At 36.1% G+C, this 16,856-nt stretch overlaps 1 protein-coding gene across 1 annotated transcript in view; it reads left to right on the forward strand.

Moving 5' to 3' along the window:
• Positions 1–16,856, forward strand: part of MAGI2 (membrane associated guanylate kinase, WW and PDZ domain containing 2) — a 1,147,386-nt gene that overhangs the window by 631,106 nt on the left and 499,424 nt on the right. The window contains 1 exon segment of the mRNA XM_054692500.1: positions 14,698–14,817. Coding sequence (XP_054548475.1) covers positions 14,698–14,817 — 120 coding nt within the window.

Genomic DNA, 16,856 nt, shown 5'->3' on the forward strand with positions numbered 1-16,856 from the left:
GTATGAGTTTGATCCCTGGCCAGGGAGCTGACCCACATGGCACAGCAGACCTCTCTTGTCTCCCCCGCTGCTCCCCTCAGCAGTGTGTTTCAGTAGATCCACCTGTTTTGCTCCCCATTCCATCTCTGATGAATCCTCCCACCCCCACACCTCTGATCTACACCCCAGTTCTTTTATGCATAAATAAATAAAAATCTTTAAAAATATATAACACAGTTTGGGATACCAAGTACATTCCCATTAAAATTTTCCTCCATCTTTCTCTTCCTTCTTCTTCTTTGATAATTTGACATCTCTATGCACAAGAATCTCAGTAAACATGCCTAACTCCAATTATTATGTTAGGTGATCACTGAAATACATGATACAGAAATACATGATTATGCCACATAAGCAACAAGAGTTTCAATGTTTTACAATTTCTGGCTAATTGCCTTGTTACCTTCATCCAGATTTCCTGGTAGTCTACAGATTTTTTTTAATCTGTCTACCTTGGGCATTTCAGAATCTAGAATGCCATAGAGACATATGGTGATACTAAAAGTTAATGTGATTGCAAGATTTTAATAGTGATAAAATGATAAAATTATGATCCACCTAACCTTCTGTGCAATGAAGGTCAAAGAGTAAAGTGTCTCTGCATTGCTCAGAGAGCTGGTAATATCTGTGCAGCTTGCTTCTGATGTGGATTCATTCATTTTAAATGAGAGTATAAAAGCTTCAAACTAAATATATATTGTTTCTATTAAAAGCCACTGATCTTTCTTTTAGCTCAATGTGTAATCTTGAAATATTATCTGTTAAATAATAAGTTAGGAAATCAAAAATTTCCTATTAAACCTATAGAATGCCAGATATAGAACATATCTAAATTAAATAGTGAATTAAAATCAAAAGTTCAAAACTGAATTAATTGGTAACAAAAGGGACACTGATCTTCTTTCATTCTCTTAAAATATTCAAGAAATTAATGGGAAATTTAAGAATCTTGAAATTTTTACCACTACAGTGAAATGCTCCTTTATAGCTATCTAGGAACAGATTTGACTCATATGAGCATCCAGGGATGGTGAATTATTCCAGACTGAATGCAGGTAATGAAAATAATTTTACTGTGAAAAACAACTTGTGCAATGAAAGTTTCTCAGCAATTTGATGGGTGGAGAAGATGAACTTTGATGTGAAGAAATGGATAAGATTTAGGTTACTAATGCTTCGTCACCAAAGTAGTAATGATGCAAATGTTACAATTAGTAAATCATTCAGCTGACCCCAGCTTTTCCTTAGTGTGTGGGTGCTTTGTCTTGACCTTTCCTTAGTGTATATCAGTGGTCAGTGATGTATTGATACTATCAGTAATTAAGTATTCTCTTTTAGTACAGAAGCCATAAAACTGAAAATGTATATACATATGTCAACTTCAAAAATGATCGTCCCAAACATTGCCTGTCTTTCTTACTCAGTGCCACAGGTTTTGCATTCGAGTGATAAATAATCTGACTTTCGAATGACATTTATCACCTCTCAACCCCTGTGTTTTTATCAGGAACATAATTATATAAATGAAATCATGGAATTGATGAAAGGATATGTTTGTCTAAATAATTTTTTCCAACAGAGAACTGTATGGGTACTAAGTCCATAAAGCATGCTGTCCATGTCCCAGTTTAGTCTGATTAATATAGTTGTAGACAACTGTAATTTAACAGTGGATCAACTACTTTGATATAGAGAAATAATGGATGCTGCTTTTTCTTGCTTCACAAATTTTTCATTGTGTCTTTTGTTTTTGACATCCACGTGGTTCTTTCCTTAATGCAAGAGATCTTCTGCATTAGATACTTGTCTTTTCTTGTCATTTATCATTCCTGCTGAGCTATATTCAACTTTTGTCTTTCAGAATATAAGCCTTATTTTGTACACATGATGCCAAGGTCATGAATCACATGTCTTAGTGCTGAAATTTAACATTTCTTTTAACTTGGGTTTCCTGATATGTGAGTGAGGTTAGAGCAGTGGTTCTCAAATTATGGTGCCTGGACCATTAGCATTAGCATCACCTGGGATCTTGTTAGAAATACAGATTCCTGGGTCCCAACCAGGGCTTACTGAATCAGAAATTCTTGAAGGTGAGAGCCACTGATTTATATTAACAAATCTTCTGTGTTTCTGATGTTTTAAGAATCTCCAGTTTAGGGCCTCCCCGGTGGTGCAGCGGTTGAGCGCTGGGTTGCGAAGCTGCCCGCGGCCTCTGCAGCGCCAGTTCAATTTTTGAGTACTTAATTCATTCTAGATATTTTAAGCACCTTATCTGGATTATCTCATTTATTTATTTTTTTAATCAGTCCATTGAAGATGCTGCTCACATCCATTTTACAGATAAGAAAACTAGAGTTTATAGAGGGAAAGTACCTCATTTAAGGTACCTCATTTAAGTACCTCCCGGCCACCAGAGGAGGGTCCCACATGGCACGCAGACCTCCCCTGCCGCCCGCTGCTCCCCTCAGCAGTGTACTTCGGTCCTTCTGCCTGCTCTGCTCCCCGCTCTGGTGAATTCTCTCACCCTCCCGCGCTTCTGACTGTACCCAGTGCATGTGTAAAAAACTAACAAACAAACAAACAAATAAATAAATAAATAAATAAAACATGCCTCTATTTAAAAAAAAAAAAAGAATCTCCAGTTTAGATATGATGCTGTCTCACTACAAACTGGTAAGATATGGAACAGTGACTGCTATACCATTTGAGACATTAGTCTGAATCTTTATATCCAGAGATATTCCAGGAGAAGTTTCTTCTTCAAAAAGGGAAATGCAAATCAAAATGCAAATGCAAATTTGCTGTATCTGAAAGATCCATAACATTATTAATATATGCTAATATGATTTTTTGGTTTTTATAATTTCCTTACATCATTTTTAATTTTTGGACAGTATTTAATTTCTCTACTTAGGTGTAGCCCCTGTAGCTCTCCCACCACAGCATCAATGATCCATCACCATCATTCCCTTGTGCTTGTCCCTCCCCTGTTTTTACCCCTCTCTTAACCCTTCCCCTGCTTAGGCCTCAGATCTATGATCAGCTTGCAAGTATTATCTTTTTCCTGATCCTTTGTTTGATTTCTCTATATTCCACAAATAAGTGAATCCATCTTATATTTAACTTTTTACTTCTCTCTTATTTCACTTAGCCTAGTCCCTTCCAGTCCAATCCATGTTGCTGCAAATGGCACGCGTTTACCTTATTTGATTGCTAAATAGTATCCCATTGCTGTGTGTGTCTGTGTGTGTGTATATACCACATCTTCTTGATCCATTCATGTATTTTGGGGCATTTAGGTTGTTTCCATATCTTAGCTATCGTGAATACTGCTGCAATTAACATAGGAGTAAAGATTTCCCTTCAAATGAATGTTTTTGTGTCCTTTGGGTAGATTCCTAGGAGTAGAAGTGGTGAATCATATGGTAGATCCATTTTTAGTGCCTTAAGAATCCACTACACAGCTTTCCATAGAGGCTGGACCAGTTTGCATTCCCACCAACAGTGTAAAAGTGTTCCTTTTCCTCTGCATCCACACCAGCATTTGATTTTCTAGGTTGTTTTTTTTTTTTTTTTTCAATTTTTTTTAATATGGGCTATTCTTACTGGTGTGAGATGGTATCTCATTGTGGCTTTGATTTGCATTTCCCTGATAATAAGCAATGGTGAATGCTTTTTCATGTTGGTCATTTGCATTTGTTCTTTGGAGAAGTGTCTCTTCAGCTCTTGTGCCATTTTTGACTGGGATGTTTGCTTTGTTTTTGTTAAGTTGTGTAAGCTCTTTGATACCAGTCCCTTATCAGTTGTGTGATGTGGCCAATGCAGTTTTAAGTAGTAATTGAAGTATACTGTTTTGGAGAATAATTAATATAATTGCTGAGATTTACAGCAATACACTGTTGAGAATGCAAGTCAAAATTACATACTGTTATTTTACAAATGGAGTTGTCAACTCATTGATATTTTTTAAAGTTTGTATAGTGTTTTGTTGAAGAAGTAAATAACTTTGTATATCTAAGTGATTAATCCAATTGCAGGTTTTACTGTCTGACATTAATCCAATTCACTTCATATACTATAAAACTATTAGTTTCATTATATTAATTTATAATCCATCAATTATAAGTGATCACATAAGAGTCACAAACCTGAAGTATATTGTTTACTTTCTTTGCTTCAGATCTTTGTCTGCATATTTCTTGATTTAAATGAGCAGAGGGATTGGCCAGTGACTCTCTTGAATATTTTTTATTGGACACACACATTAAAATGGTGCTCAAACTTGCTAATGAGTAACTGACAAACTAAAGAAGTGTCTTTGATAATCTGAGAGTAAGTTAATTAAAGGTCGAATCCAGAGGAAGTCACCCTAGCTGTCATGATTTATTTTCTGTAACATGCAGCAGAGAAACAACAGGAATAGAGAGAGAATATATTCAGAAACAGGCAAAAGAAAAGAATTCAGTTTCTTAGATTCTCACACAGTGACCCATCTGCTTAGAACCCGTTGACTATTAATGATCAATTCCAAGTCTTTTTCTTTAGTTAATATGTATTGGATGTCTGCCATGTAGTGGGCACTGTGGAGCTTTCAGCGCATCAAAATAGATCACAGCAGATGACTGCACCTGCACGGTCCATCATCTAAGTAATAGTTTCCTGTAAGCCAATGACTGTTTCTTAAAGCATTTTACCAAAATTAGGAAATATCAAAAGGCTGAGGGAAAATGTGCTTTAAAATTGTGTTTACCACAAATATCATATCTTTTCTTCCTAAGGCAAAAGGAGCAATGTTCCTTTATTTAAAGAGTGAAATTTAAAAACATTCCATTGGCACTCCCAGTTGCCATGGTAACAAATGGCAACTGGCCTTCATGTGCTTTCACTATGTATCAATAATAAGCTAACCATTTGGGAGCAAATTCATTCTCTTCAGATGTGTCTTTTGAGCAGAAGCACTGTATGCCTTCATTGACTCATGAGGGAGGTGTTATTTATGCAGTACTTAATTTAGCAATTATTAAATAAGTTGATTTTTTAAAGAAATGAAGCAAAGACAAAGCTTAGTAGCATTTCCTCCATTTCAGTTCTATTTATTTCTTCTGAGGATCCAGAAGCCATAATAAGAATCAAATATATAAAACATAATTTGGACAAATAAAATTTATTTTGGATTTTCCTATATACTATTTAGGAAGTCAGACCCAAATATGGAAGAACAATAAAAGAAGGTGCAATTCACCTTTAGCCATATGCTGAATCATTTGTATTCCCTCCTATTCTTCCCAGCTTACACCCTATTTCTAATGCTGCATTATTACTGTTGAGACTTGCTTCACTGTCATCTCTCTATTCATAATCTTTAGAGTTGGGAATGCAGTCATAATTATTTCAGCATAAAAATAAGGTAAGTAACTGCTGCAGGAAATTCAATTTAACTGTTTCTCCAGTCTAGATATTAATTACTTTGAGCTACAAATTAGCATTGCACAAGACTTCACTACATTTCACATTATTTGCCTTATGTTTAGAATTGTATTTCTTTCAAAAGGAAAGAGTCACCAGTTCTTTTCTTCTTGTGGTCCCATCTAACTTAACGCCAACTACTATTTTTTTTTTTTTTCTGGATACACAGATCTACAATCCTACTTTCTGGCTATTGTTTTTGAAGGTCCTATGTCTGTGAATAATATTAAATTACAAAAAAATTAGGTTTTATGTTAACTTTCACACTTTTCAAATGATTCTGCAAATGGCAAAAATCTTGCAACCTAGTCCATAGGCTCTGCTTATCTTACCTGTCTCTCTAACAAAAGACAAAGGACGCTTTTAAGTAATGACTAAACCACTGTGTCTGACATCTTAGCAGGGAAGCAAAGAGAGTGGATTTATATTTCAATTTACATTTCCTTCCATGCAGATAATAATAGCAGCCCATATTGTTAGGAATAATAACTTTTTCTTTTAAAGAAATCTTAATTTGAATAAAATTAATTCATTTAAAATGGTGATTATTACTTGAGAGTATTTTATCTAGATTTAGTACTTACTTCCTTCAAATGGGTATCATTGGGGCCTTTTTATGTAAGGAAGGAGGAAGTAATTGAAAGGTTGTAAGTAACAGAAGACAAACTTGGCTTGATTCATAATATTTTTCATGAGCTTTTCCTTGATATGGGAAAAACTCAGGTTAGTAAGCATCTCTCCAATTAAAGTCCTGTAAGATAATTTGAAGTAATTTATTGTTCTTACTGAGTTTCTAGGTGTTTTCTTATCAAGTATAATATAATAGGGAAAATGTCTGGGTACAAGTCAAAGCATTCTTTGGATAATGTTCAAAGCATTTTTAACTTTGTACCTGAAATGATAGGTCATTTTGCTTTACTTATTTGCCAAAATTGTCATTTCTGAGATAATGAATTTTGAAGTAGATTTACAGCATTCTTGTAAATTTCATCTTACAGCATTTCATCTTAGAATGTAAACTCAGTACAAGGACACTATGTTGGTAATTACGGTTTGTATAGAAACCATTACAGTATACTCTTGGTGCTTAATAAATGTTCATAATTATTAACATTAAAAATAATAAAGCTTTGATATATATAGTCTTAAAATAAGATAGCATCAATTATTAGAATTGTATTATTCTTACTAGTAATATTAGTATTACTAAAGAGGAATGCAATCATGTTGCTATAGTATTATTTTCATTGCCTACACACTTTTTATAATAATCTTTCATATCTATTATTTACTTCATTTATAATAAGAAAACTGGTGATCAACTAAATGATATTTTAACCTAGGAACATATAATTAAAATATTAAAACAAAAATTGAATGTAGATGTTCTGAATTTTATTTCCAAGAACCTTGTGCCATACCATGCTTCTTTATTTTTTTTTTAATTTTCTTTTTAAAAATGAGGGGTAGGTAGGGACCTCCCTGGTGGCACAAGGGATAAGACGCAACTTATGAAAAATCCGCAGCCACTGCAGCACAAGTTCGATTTTTGGCCAGCCAGGGAGCAGCCCACATGGCGCAGCAGACCTCTCCTAACTCGCCTGCTGCTCCTCTCAGCAGTGTACCTCAGTCAGTCTGCCTGTTCTGTTCCCCACTCTGTCTCTGGTGAATCCTCTCACCCCCACTACCTCTGGCCTATACCCCAGCTTGTGTATGAATGAATGAACGAATGAATGAATAAATAAATAAATACATACATACATACATACATAAATAAGAGGGGTATGGCCTCCCTCATGGCGCAAGGCACTGTGAGGCAATCCGCAGCCACTGCAGTACAAGTTCAATTTTTGGCCAGCCAGGGAGCAACCCACATGGCTCAGCACACCTCTCTGTCTCACCTGCTGTTCCCCTCAGCAGTGTACCTCTGACAGTCTGCCTGTTTTGTTCCCCACTCTGTCTCTGTTGAATCTTCCCACCCCCTGCATCTCTGGACTGTGCCCTGGCTCTTGTATGCACAAATAAATAAAGAGGGGTAATATATGTACACATGTGTGTGCATGCACATACATCAGTCATCAGAACCCACCAGGCACTGTCATATTTATCAGCCCTATTAAAATAACCTTGAAAGTTCAAAAATACCTGTAAGAGCAGAAATGTGTAAGCCAACTGATGTAAGCTAGGCCAAAAAGTATGCAGACTAAGTTATATTTCTCTTTAAAAATTTAGAGATTCCAAAACTTATAACAAAACCACAAACCCTATAACCAGTCTTTTTGTGGATCTCCTGTTGCCTCCAGAGCTTTCCCACCAAACTGCCATTTACCCCTAAGAAATCATAAGCCCACAATTGTTGTAGATCTCAACTTCCTTCCAGGTTCTTGACAATCTTTCTAATTCTCTTCACATTTTTGCTCTGTGTTGTCTAAGCATACAGTTAGAAATCTCAGGTATTGACCCATTAAGCAGTCTCTAGTGTTAATGACTTGATTTGTGGTCAACTAATAGGATTTAATTCTTCGTAGCATACTGTGTAACTTAAACATTACATAGGGATCCATGGATGACATGGCCATGAAAAAGGGGCCCTATTCTGTGTTATTCAAAAATATTTTTCAGGTATCTTGAATAGTGCTTAGCATGTAACATATAAGTGCTCAATTAATATTTGTAGCAAGAATCCATGGGAGAAAAAACTATCCATGATATCATCTTTGTTCTTAATAACAATACTTTAACATCTAGTGATTTTTGAGTACTTAATTCATTTTACATATTTTAAGCACCTTATCTGGATTATCTCATTTATTTACTTTTTAAATCAGTCCATTGAAGATGTTGCTCACATCCATTTTACAGATAACAAAACTAGAGTTTATAGAGGGAAAGTACCTCATTTAAGGTAATGACAGAGCTCCAACAAGCCCAGTGTGATTCCAAGGATCAGGTTCTTTTTTTTTTTTAAAGATTTATTTATTTATGCATACAAAAGCTGGGGCACAGGCCAGATGTGCGGGGGTATCGGGGTGAGAGGATGCACCAGAGACAGAGCGGGGAGCAGAACAGGCAGACCGACTGAAATACACTGTTGAGGGGAGCAGCGGGTGAGGCAGGAGAGGTCTGCTGCGTCATGTGGGTTGCTCCTTGGCCGGCCGGGGTTCGAACTCGTGCTGCAAAGGCTGCAAACAGCTATAGGTTGTGTCTTAACTCCTTCAGCTACCAGGGAGGCCCAAGGATCAGATTCTTATCTACTATAGCACACATTAAGAGATTGTCTCTTTTATCTCTTTTATCTCTTTTATCAAAGAGCAATTCTAATGGCGGAAAATTTAGTCTGAAAGGAAAAGAGAATGACACATGGAAGGCAAGAAAGAAAGATAGTTCTTAAGCAGAAAATTGTTAAACTATGTCCTCTGTATGTCCCATCAAGACAAATCCACTTAGACTCTACAACTTGGCATTCCATGAAGGTTCCCTTTTATTGTCAATAATAGAATCTGAGCTTTTTCTGATATTCTTTAACTCTATTTTCCTCTCCCTCCCTTTCTCAATCAAGTTTCTTGGCAAGGGAATGAACAGATAACCCTCTCAGAAGGCTTATGTGATCAGTATCCTGCTTTACCAGGGCTAATGAAGGAAGAAAGGGGTAAACTATAAAGGGAGGAAGACCTTCCAATGACATAACCATTGTCTGATTCAGGAGGGCAGTGTTTGGAGTGGACATATTATAAATGGAAAGGATGCCATTGAGGAGTTATAGGACATAGAATTTACCAGATATGTGGAGACGACATAAAAGAGTAAAGGAGATCTCAAATATGACTCTGAGGGAAAGTTTCAAAGCATACATGATGGAAAGAACGGTGCAGAAAGATGGAGAAGGTGTTTTTATTATGATATTTTCTTTAAATGCTCCATCAGATTTGTCAACTGTGAAGGTGGAATAAAGAGATTTTCTAACATGCAAAGCCCCCAAAAAATGTAGTTCCATGCAACCTTTCACAGAGAAGTGACAGATTTGCTCTGCCAAAATGAGAGAATAGACCACAAAAATAGAAAGAATATAACACAGGGAAGAGACAAAGTGACTCTCCAGGATGACAAAAATCATGCGAGGAGGGTGACTGTGTGGTAAGCCGACTGCTACAAATTGGAGCAGTCAGAATATTCCAGGAGAGATTTCTCCAGTTGATTTAACTTGAGAGAAGATTTATGCACAAGGAGAAAGTTAGGTTATTGAATGAATTAACAATTAATGTGTGGGAAATTGAAAGTGAAAATATTAAATCTAGAGTAAACAAAAAATTATATAAGAAAGAAAAATTCAGTGAGTGTACTGCAAGAATCAGCTGGGAATAGATTTACATAGTATTATTGTAAACATTAGTTATCTGATGCAATTTGTTGTAAGAATGGGAAAAGAAAAGAAAGAGGAAGTGAAGTTTTATAGATAGTAGAAGTATGGACCCCAAAAAAGGTAAATCTTCATTTTCTTTACCAGGAAATCAAGATATAATGACTAAAGTAAAAAACAAGAGACATTGTGCATATATATATGTGTGTGTAGTATACAAATATAATAATAATAAATATATAATTATTTTGTAATCATATATTATTATTCAATAGTGGCCCTGAGTCTAGAGCTTATAAGCAATGCTGAAAAAATAGCAATAGTAAAGCAAAAGAATCAGCCAAAAGGGTGAAAGTATTTGCTTCTAGATAAAGGGAAGGTAGATCTGGAGGGAGGAGGAAAATGAGAGTCAGTTTTTTTTTAAATAACAAAACTTTGTAGAATTGTTGGAATATTTAAAATATCTGTATATATAACTTTGGTAAGAAACAAAGACTAAACTTTGAAAGATGGCAGAAGAGAGAGGATTAATATGATTCCAACTAAAAGTGAGGATAATGCAGAAGAGGGAATTGGAAATTAGGAAACTTTAGAGATTTGATTTCAGATTACCTTCTACTTCAACAAAGAGAGAATATATTGATGTTCTCTGGTGAAATTCAAAGCTTTTAAGTATTAGAAAATGGTGGGCTGTGTCAGAGAGGGAAGAAGACACATATAAAAGAATTAGCATTAGTAGAATCAAAATGATAATAACCTGAATTTGCAGTGTTCCTGGTCAGTGAGAGGTCATGGTTTTCTGTAGCAACTGTACATGAAATATGTAGCAGTGAATTTGAAAACTTAACAGTAAGGAAATGTTGAAGTAGAACTAAAGGAAAAAAGATTGAATTGTTCCCAGTCCCTTGGCAGGAAGGTTAATGAAGCCAAATTTGGGAAACATCTGGGAAATTAGAAAAGGTAAAGAGCCTGGAAATAATAATTAGAAAGAACTGGATGAGAAAAGAGGATAGGAAATTGTTGCAAAGATGGGAATTATAGCATTTGAGATTCCAGTATGGAAATTCTTCAAGTAACAAGGAGGTAGGAAAGTTCCCATCCAAGTAGGCGCCTGGTATCAACCTGTTCGTCAATAACAGTGAGACAAACACTGAGGGGTCTGCATCCCAGAGGCAAGAACTCAATCACTTTGGCCTGAGGTGTAACGTGGAGAAAGAACACTTCGCAGTGAAACAAAGACTTGATTGTCCCCCCAAGAAGAACACAACCACACACATGTTCACTAGAATTTGGTAAAGAGTAGTCATTGAGGTCAAGTCAGCAGCCTGGAAATAGTCATCAAGCCTGGGGTCCCAATGTGTTGGGAACGCTTTATGGTACTGCAAGCAGTTTATTAAAGTGTGTAGCTTCTGAAATAAACAGATAAATTAGGAAGGAAAATTGAATCTTTGTTATATGAGTTTTCTTAATGATCAGAGTATGTTCCAAATAAACAGGAAAACAAACTGATTTTCAAAAAGCATGTTAATGCACTTTTAATTCATGCGAGTTAAGCACATGAAAGTCAGGATATTAAAAGTTAAGATTCACATAGAAACATTAATTTGACAATATTATGTACACTAGGTATGGGAGGTTTATATTTTACAGCATAAAAGCAGTAGAAAACATTGCAAACTGGCTCAGTTAAACAAAATGAAATAAATTCAGGAGAAAATCATTAAATATGATATGAAAAAAATCGTTTTATAACCCCTAAGAAGGTTTGTATAATGTAATTTTAGAAAACAATGTCTTAACATCTTTAAGAATTTTTTCAATGGAAATTATTACCAAAAATCAATTTACATAGTACATATTATATTCTGATATTAATTTTTGCTTCTCCTTTTCAATCCAAATTGAATTCTAATACATCAAAAGAACTTACTGGATATTTCCATGGCATTGTTGATAAAGATTTGGGGGAATAAAAGTAAAATTTAAGGATTTCAAATACTTTCTATTTAATATGTAGAGAATATGTAGATTTTAATATGAAGAGTAATAATGCCCTATTACTTTTTAAATATATTTCCTTCTATATGTCTACATACAATTGGCTTGTATTCATTGTAGAAATTCCTATATGACCAGGAAAAATATGTTAAGTAGGTGATGTAGAAAAAAGAGAAGGGGCCTCCCTGGTGATGCAAGGAGGTTAAGATGCAACCTATGAAACCATCCACAACCACTGCAGCACAAGTTCGATCCCCAGCCAGGGAGCAACCCACATGGCCCAGCAGACCTCTCCTACCAAGCCTGCCGCTCTCCTCAGCAGGGCATTTCAATCAATCTTCCTGTTTTCCTTCCCACTTTGTCTCTGGTAAATCCTCTCACCCCCCACACCTCTGGCCTGTACCCCAATTCTTTATATATATTTTTAATTTTTTTTAATTTTATATATATTTTTACATCATTTTTCATTTTTTTTAAAAGATTTATTTATTTATACAAGCACTGGGTACAGTCAGAAGTGCGGGAGGGTGAGAGAATTCACCAGAGCCAGAGCGGGGAGCAGAGCAGGCAAACAGATGGAGGACACTGCTGAGGGGAGCAACTGGCGCTACAGGAGAGGTCTGCATGCCATGTGGGACCCTTGCCGGTGGCTGGGGAGACCGAACTGGCACTGCAGAGGCTGCAGGCAGCTTCGCAGCCCAGCGCTCAACTGCTGCGCCACCGGGGAGGCCCTCATTTTTCATTTTTGCACAATGTATGCATCTTAGTCCCCATACAATTCCCACCCCCTCTTGTTTTGATCCTACTCCCTCGATTTTTACTTTATTATAATTAGTCTTTTTCCCGGTCCCTTATTTAGGTTTTCTAAATTCCTGCTATGAGTGAGACCATCTGGTATTTTTCTTTTTCTTTCCGGCTTATTTCACTGTGCATGATCCCTTCCAGCTCCATCCATGTTGCTGCAAATTGCATGAGTTTATCATTTTTATTGCTGAGTAATATTCCATTGTGTATATGGACCACATCTTCTTGATCCAGGCATCTATTTTGGGGCATTTGGGTTGTTTCCATAGCTTAGCTATTGTAAATAGTGCTGCTATAAACATAGGGGTGCAGGTGCCTTTTTGAATTAATGTTTCTGTGTCCTTTGGGTAAATACCTAGGAGTAGAATTGCTGGATCATATGGAAGCTCCATCTTTATCAGGTTGAGGAATCTCCATACAACTTTCCATAGTGGTTGGGCCAGATTGCACTCCCACCAGCAGTGCAAGAGAGTTCATTTTTCTTCACATCCTCGCCAACATTTGTTGCTAGTTTTTTTAATATGTGCCATTCTAACTGGTGTAACATGGTATCGCATTGTAGTTTTGATTTGCATTTCCCTGATTACAAGTGGATAAAGAACTAGACATAAGGCCTGAAACCATCAAATATATAGAAGGAAATATAGACGAAACTCTACATGACCTACAACTCAGTAATATCTTTACAGACACATCACCCAAAGCAGTGATAGTGAAGGCAAAGATAAACAGCTGGGACTACATCAAATTAAAGAGCTCTGTACAGCAAAAGAGAAGTAACTAAAACAAAGAGACACCCCACCAACTGGGAGAAAATTTTTGCACTCAACACTAATGATAAAGGACTGATGACAAAAATCTACAAAGAGCTGATGAGACTCAACAAAAACAGAGTAAATAATCCAGGCAAAAAATGGGCAGAAGAACTAAAAAAAAAAACTTCTCCAAAGAGGAAATGCAAATGGCCAACAGGAATATGAAAAAATGTACCCCAGTTCTTATATGCATAAATAAATAAATCTTAAAAAAAAAAAGAAAAAAAGCGGAGACACTTAGGACATCTCAGGGAAGGAAGCACACCAGAAAACAAGCCCACAGCTTTTAATATGTCTCTATCTTGGCTCCTGCCTCACAAACTGGGCAGCAGGTCAACAACCCTGTGTTCTCCAGTGGGACTGTGCTGAGCCTCAGGTTGATGCTCTGTCACCTTGCCCCATAGACACTCCATTTACTCTGTAAGTGATGCAGGAAGTAGGAGCATTGGACCTAAGCACTAAGCCCTGGAGTGTGTTCTGAATTGTGACTTCCCAATTAATGAGCACAGAGGGAGAGGGCAGGGAAGAAGGGAGGGCTAGAAGGAGGGAGACTATGTAAGTGAGGTATTGGAGAACATTTGTGATGGGGTCAAAGAAAAATTCCTCCTGTTCTGATACTATGTTACTAGCATCATAATTACTAAATCATAATTATTACTCACTTTTAATTATTTAAATTTAAAATAATTGTATTTTGTGACCCTTTAAATCAAGTATGGGCTACTCTTTGGTGCAAGATTAACAAATGGAAAATCAACAGTTCCCCACCACCAAAAAGAGCATGAAATTATAAAGTGAAATTTTCCCCACATGTGTATATTCCATTGTATTTTATGTCATAGCAAAGCGGTCTACAGAACAATAGAGGTCCATTCATGGGAGTGAGATATGTAAATTCCTGAGCTAGCAGACTCCTGGCCCAATATTCAAACCACCTCTTCAAAAAGACCACATGGGCTACATTTTTCACTGAAAAATCGATGCAGCCACTTTCCATGGCAATGAACTCTTTGTAAGCTTGATGAAGAAAAATGCTTTGTATATTTACTTTAATCTTTACCCCCTGCTATTTTCTGTTGCCAAACAAACAGAAGGACAAATGCAAACTGCCAACTTGCAAGATGTACAAACAAGTATTATTGAATATTCAGAAGTATAGTGGTGCATCTAAAGTTCAACAAGTCACATAGTCTTATTGTTTTTAATTTTCTTATTCAGGCACCACAAGGCCACATAAGGAGGGTGAGGTCCCTGGAGTGGACTATATTTTCATCACTGTTGAAGATTTTATGGAACTGGAGAAAAGTGGGGCTCTCCTAGAAAGTGGGACTTATGAAGGTAGGTAAACTTAAAGCTAAATCTATTTCTTGTTTCATCAATGCATCAATACACCAGGTTACAAATGTGTTACTGCTTTTTTATTTTTTTGTGAGAGCTTCCAAACCATCATTTTAGAAACATATTTCCTAAAGAAAACTTAAAAATGTGTCCGGATTAATTCTACTCTTAAAATACAAGAGAAACGTATGTATGTGTATATGCCTATCCACCGAAGTATCCTTGTGATTGTCTCCCAAGGGCTAAACTGTCATCTTCCAGATCTATTGTCTTCATCTCTAGGTAGCTTCTAGAAGCACCCAGGACTGAGGTTCCAGTCCTGTCATTATCCCTGTGTGGTTTTCTCCATTTTACTTACCTTCACTGTTTTCTGATGAAAAATTATATAGAAAAATATGATGTGTGGATAAACTCCAAAGTTCTACTACAATAGCAAGTATCCTTGTATATACAAGTCAAATAGGTAAACAAAAGATGAAACTACAACCTTGAATGAGGAAAGTATGCTCCTTTGGAAGAAGCACTGTAACATAAGCCAGAATCTACCTGTTTCAAACCTGGCTTTATTATTTAACCACTGTAACATCGCTAAACCTCAGGAGTCTCAGCTGTAAAAGGTAAATGATAGCATTGATAAGTAACAACACATTGATATGATGCATTTATATGTTTAAGTAACATCAATATGCATATTGGTTATGTCTAGCAAAATTATATATATATATATATATATATATATGCATGAGGAATTTTTAAATAATAAAAAGCCATTTGTGGCAACATGGCTGGAGCAGGAAGGAATTATGCTTAGTGAAATAAGTCAGAAGGAGAAGGACAAATACCAGATGGTGTCACTTATGTGTGGAATATAGAGAAGCCATCAAAGGGTCAAATAAAGTCAAACTTAAAAACTAACTTTTGAAACCTATCCATAGTACTAAGGCCCCCAGAGGTGTAGGTGGAAAGGAAAATGGCATGAACAAAGTGGAGAGAGAGAGCAGTGGACTATGGGGGTAGATTATGGGTGCTTTGGGGGTGAGTGTGCTATGGTGACAAGAGGTGAGCAATCCTATATTTACAAAATATTAACAACTAGTAATATTATTATATGTGCAACTCTTTGTGAATGTATTTTGTTATTACTTATCCAAAGTTTATCTGGTTTTATTGAACTACCATTAATAGTGATATTAATCAAAACAAAAATCATAATATATAAATTGCTGCACAGCCCATGAACCTTCTGAGGTCCACCAACCATCCGTTACAACTCAGGCAATTAATCATTTATTATACTTTTCTAGGAAATAGACAAAAATACCCAGAAAAGAGAAATGGTTTTGTGCGTGCGTGTTGTTTCTTCTTCATGTTGTTAAAAATGACAGTAAAAATTTCTTGAGTATTTTAAAGAGGCTATGTTGATAATGTAAACTGGCTTAAATTATTTCTGAAAAAATACCTGTCTCTATAAATCATAGAAAAGAATTACATCAAAAAAGTCAGAGTAGGGCCTCCACATGGCGCGCAGACCTCTCCTGCCGCCCGCTGCACCCCTCAGCAGTGTACTTCGTCACTCTGCCTGTTCTACTCTCCGCTCTGGCTCTGGCGAATTCTCTCATCCTGCCGTGCCTCTGACTGTACCCAGTGCTTGTATAAATAAATAAATAAATCTTAAAAAAAAAGAGTAAATAATAAATGTTGTGGTATATTTTCTTATGAGTTTTATGACAACTTGTTAATCACCTCAATGTACATACAATTGATCTTGAATAATAAGTCTGCTTGACCTATATGACTTTTAGGAATCAATATCATTGTTTACAAATACCCATTGTGTACTTAAATAAGAATCTCTTTTATCAAGGCAGAGAACTATCTGAGCAGACACTGAGGAAGCATTCTTAAATCTCAGGATCTAAAGATTTTCCTACAGTTAGAACTGAAGAACTAGTAGGATTGACATTCTAGTAAAAATCACTGCTAGTTTTTCAGGATTGATCATAAGCTCTAGACTCAGGGCTACCATTTAATGTGCTATT

Source organism: Talpa occidentalis, unplaced genomic scaffold (assembly GCF_014898055.3).
Source record: "Talpa occidentalis isolate TD23 unplaced genomic scaffold, MPIMG_talOcc4v2.1, whole genome shotgun sequence".
Classification (NCBI taxonomy): Eukaryota; Metazoa; Chordata; class Mammalia; order Eulipotyphla; family Talpidae; genus Talpa; species Talpa occidentalis.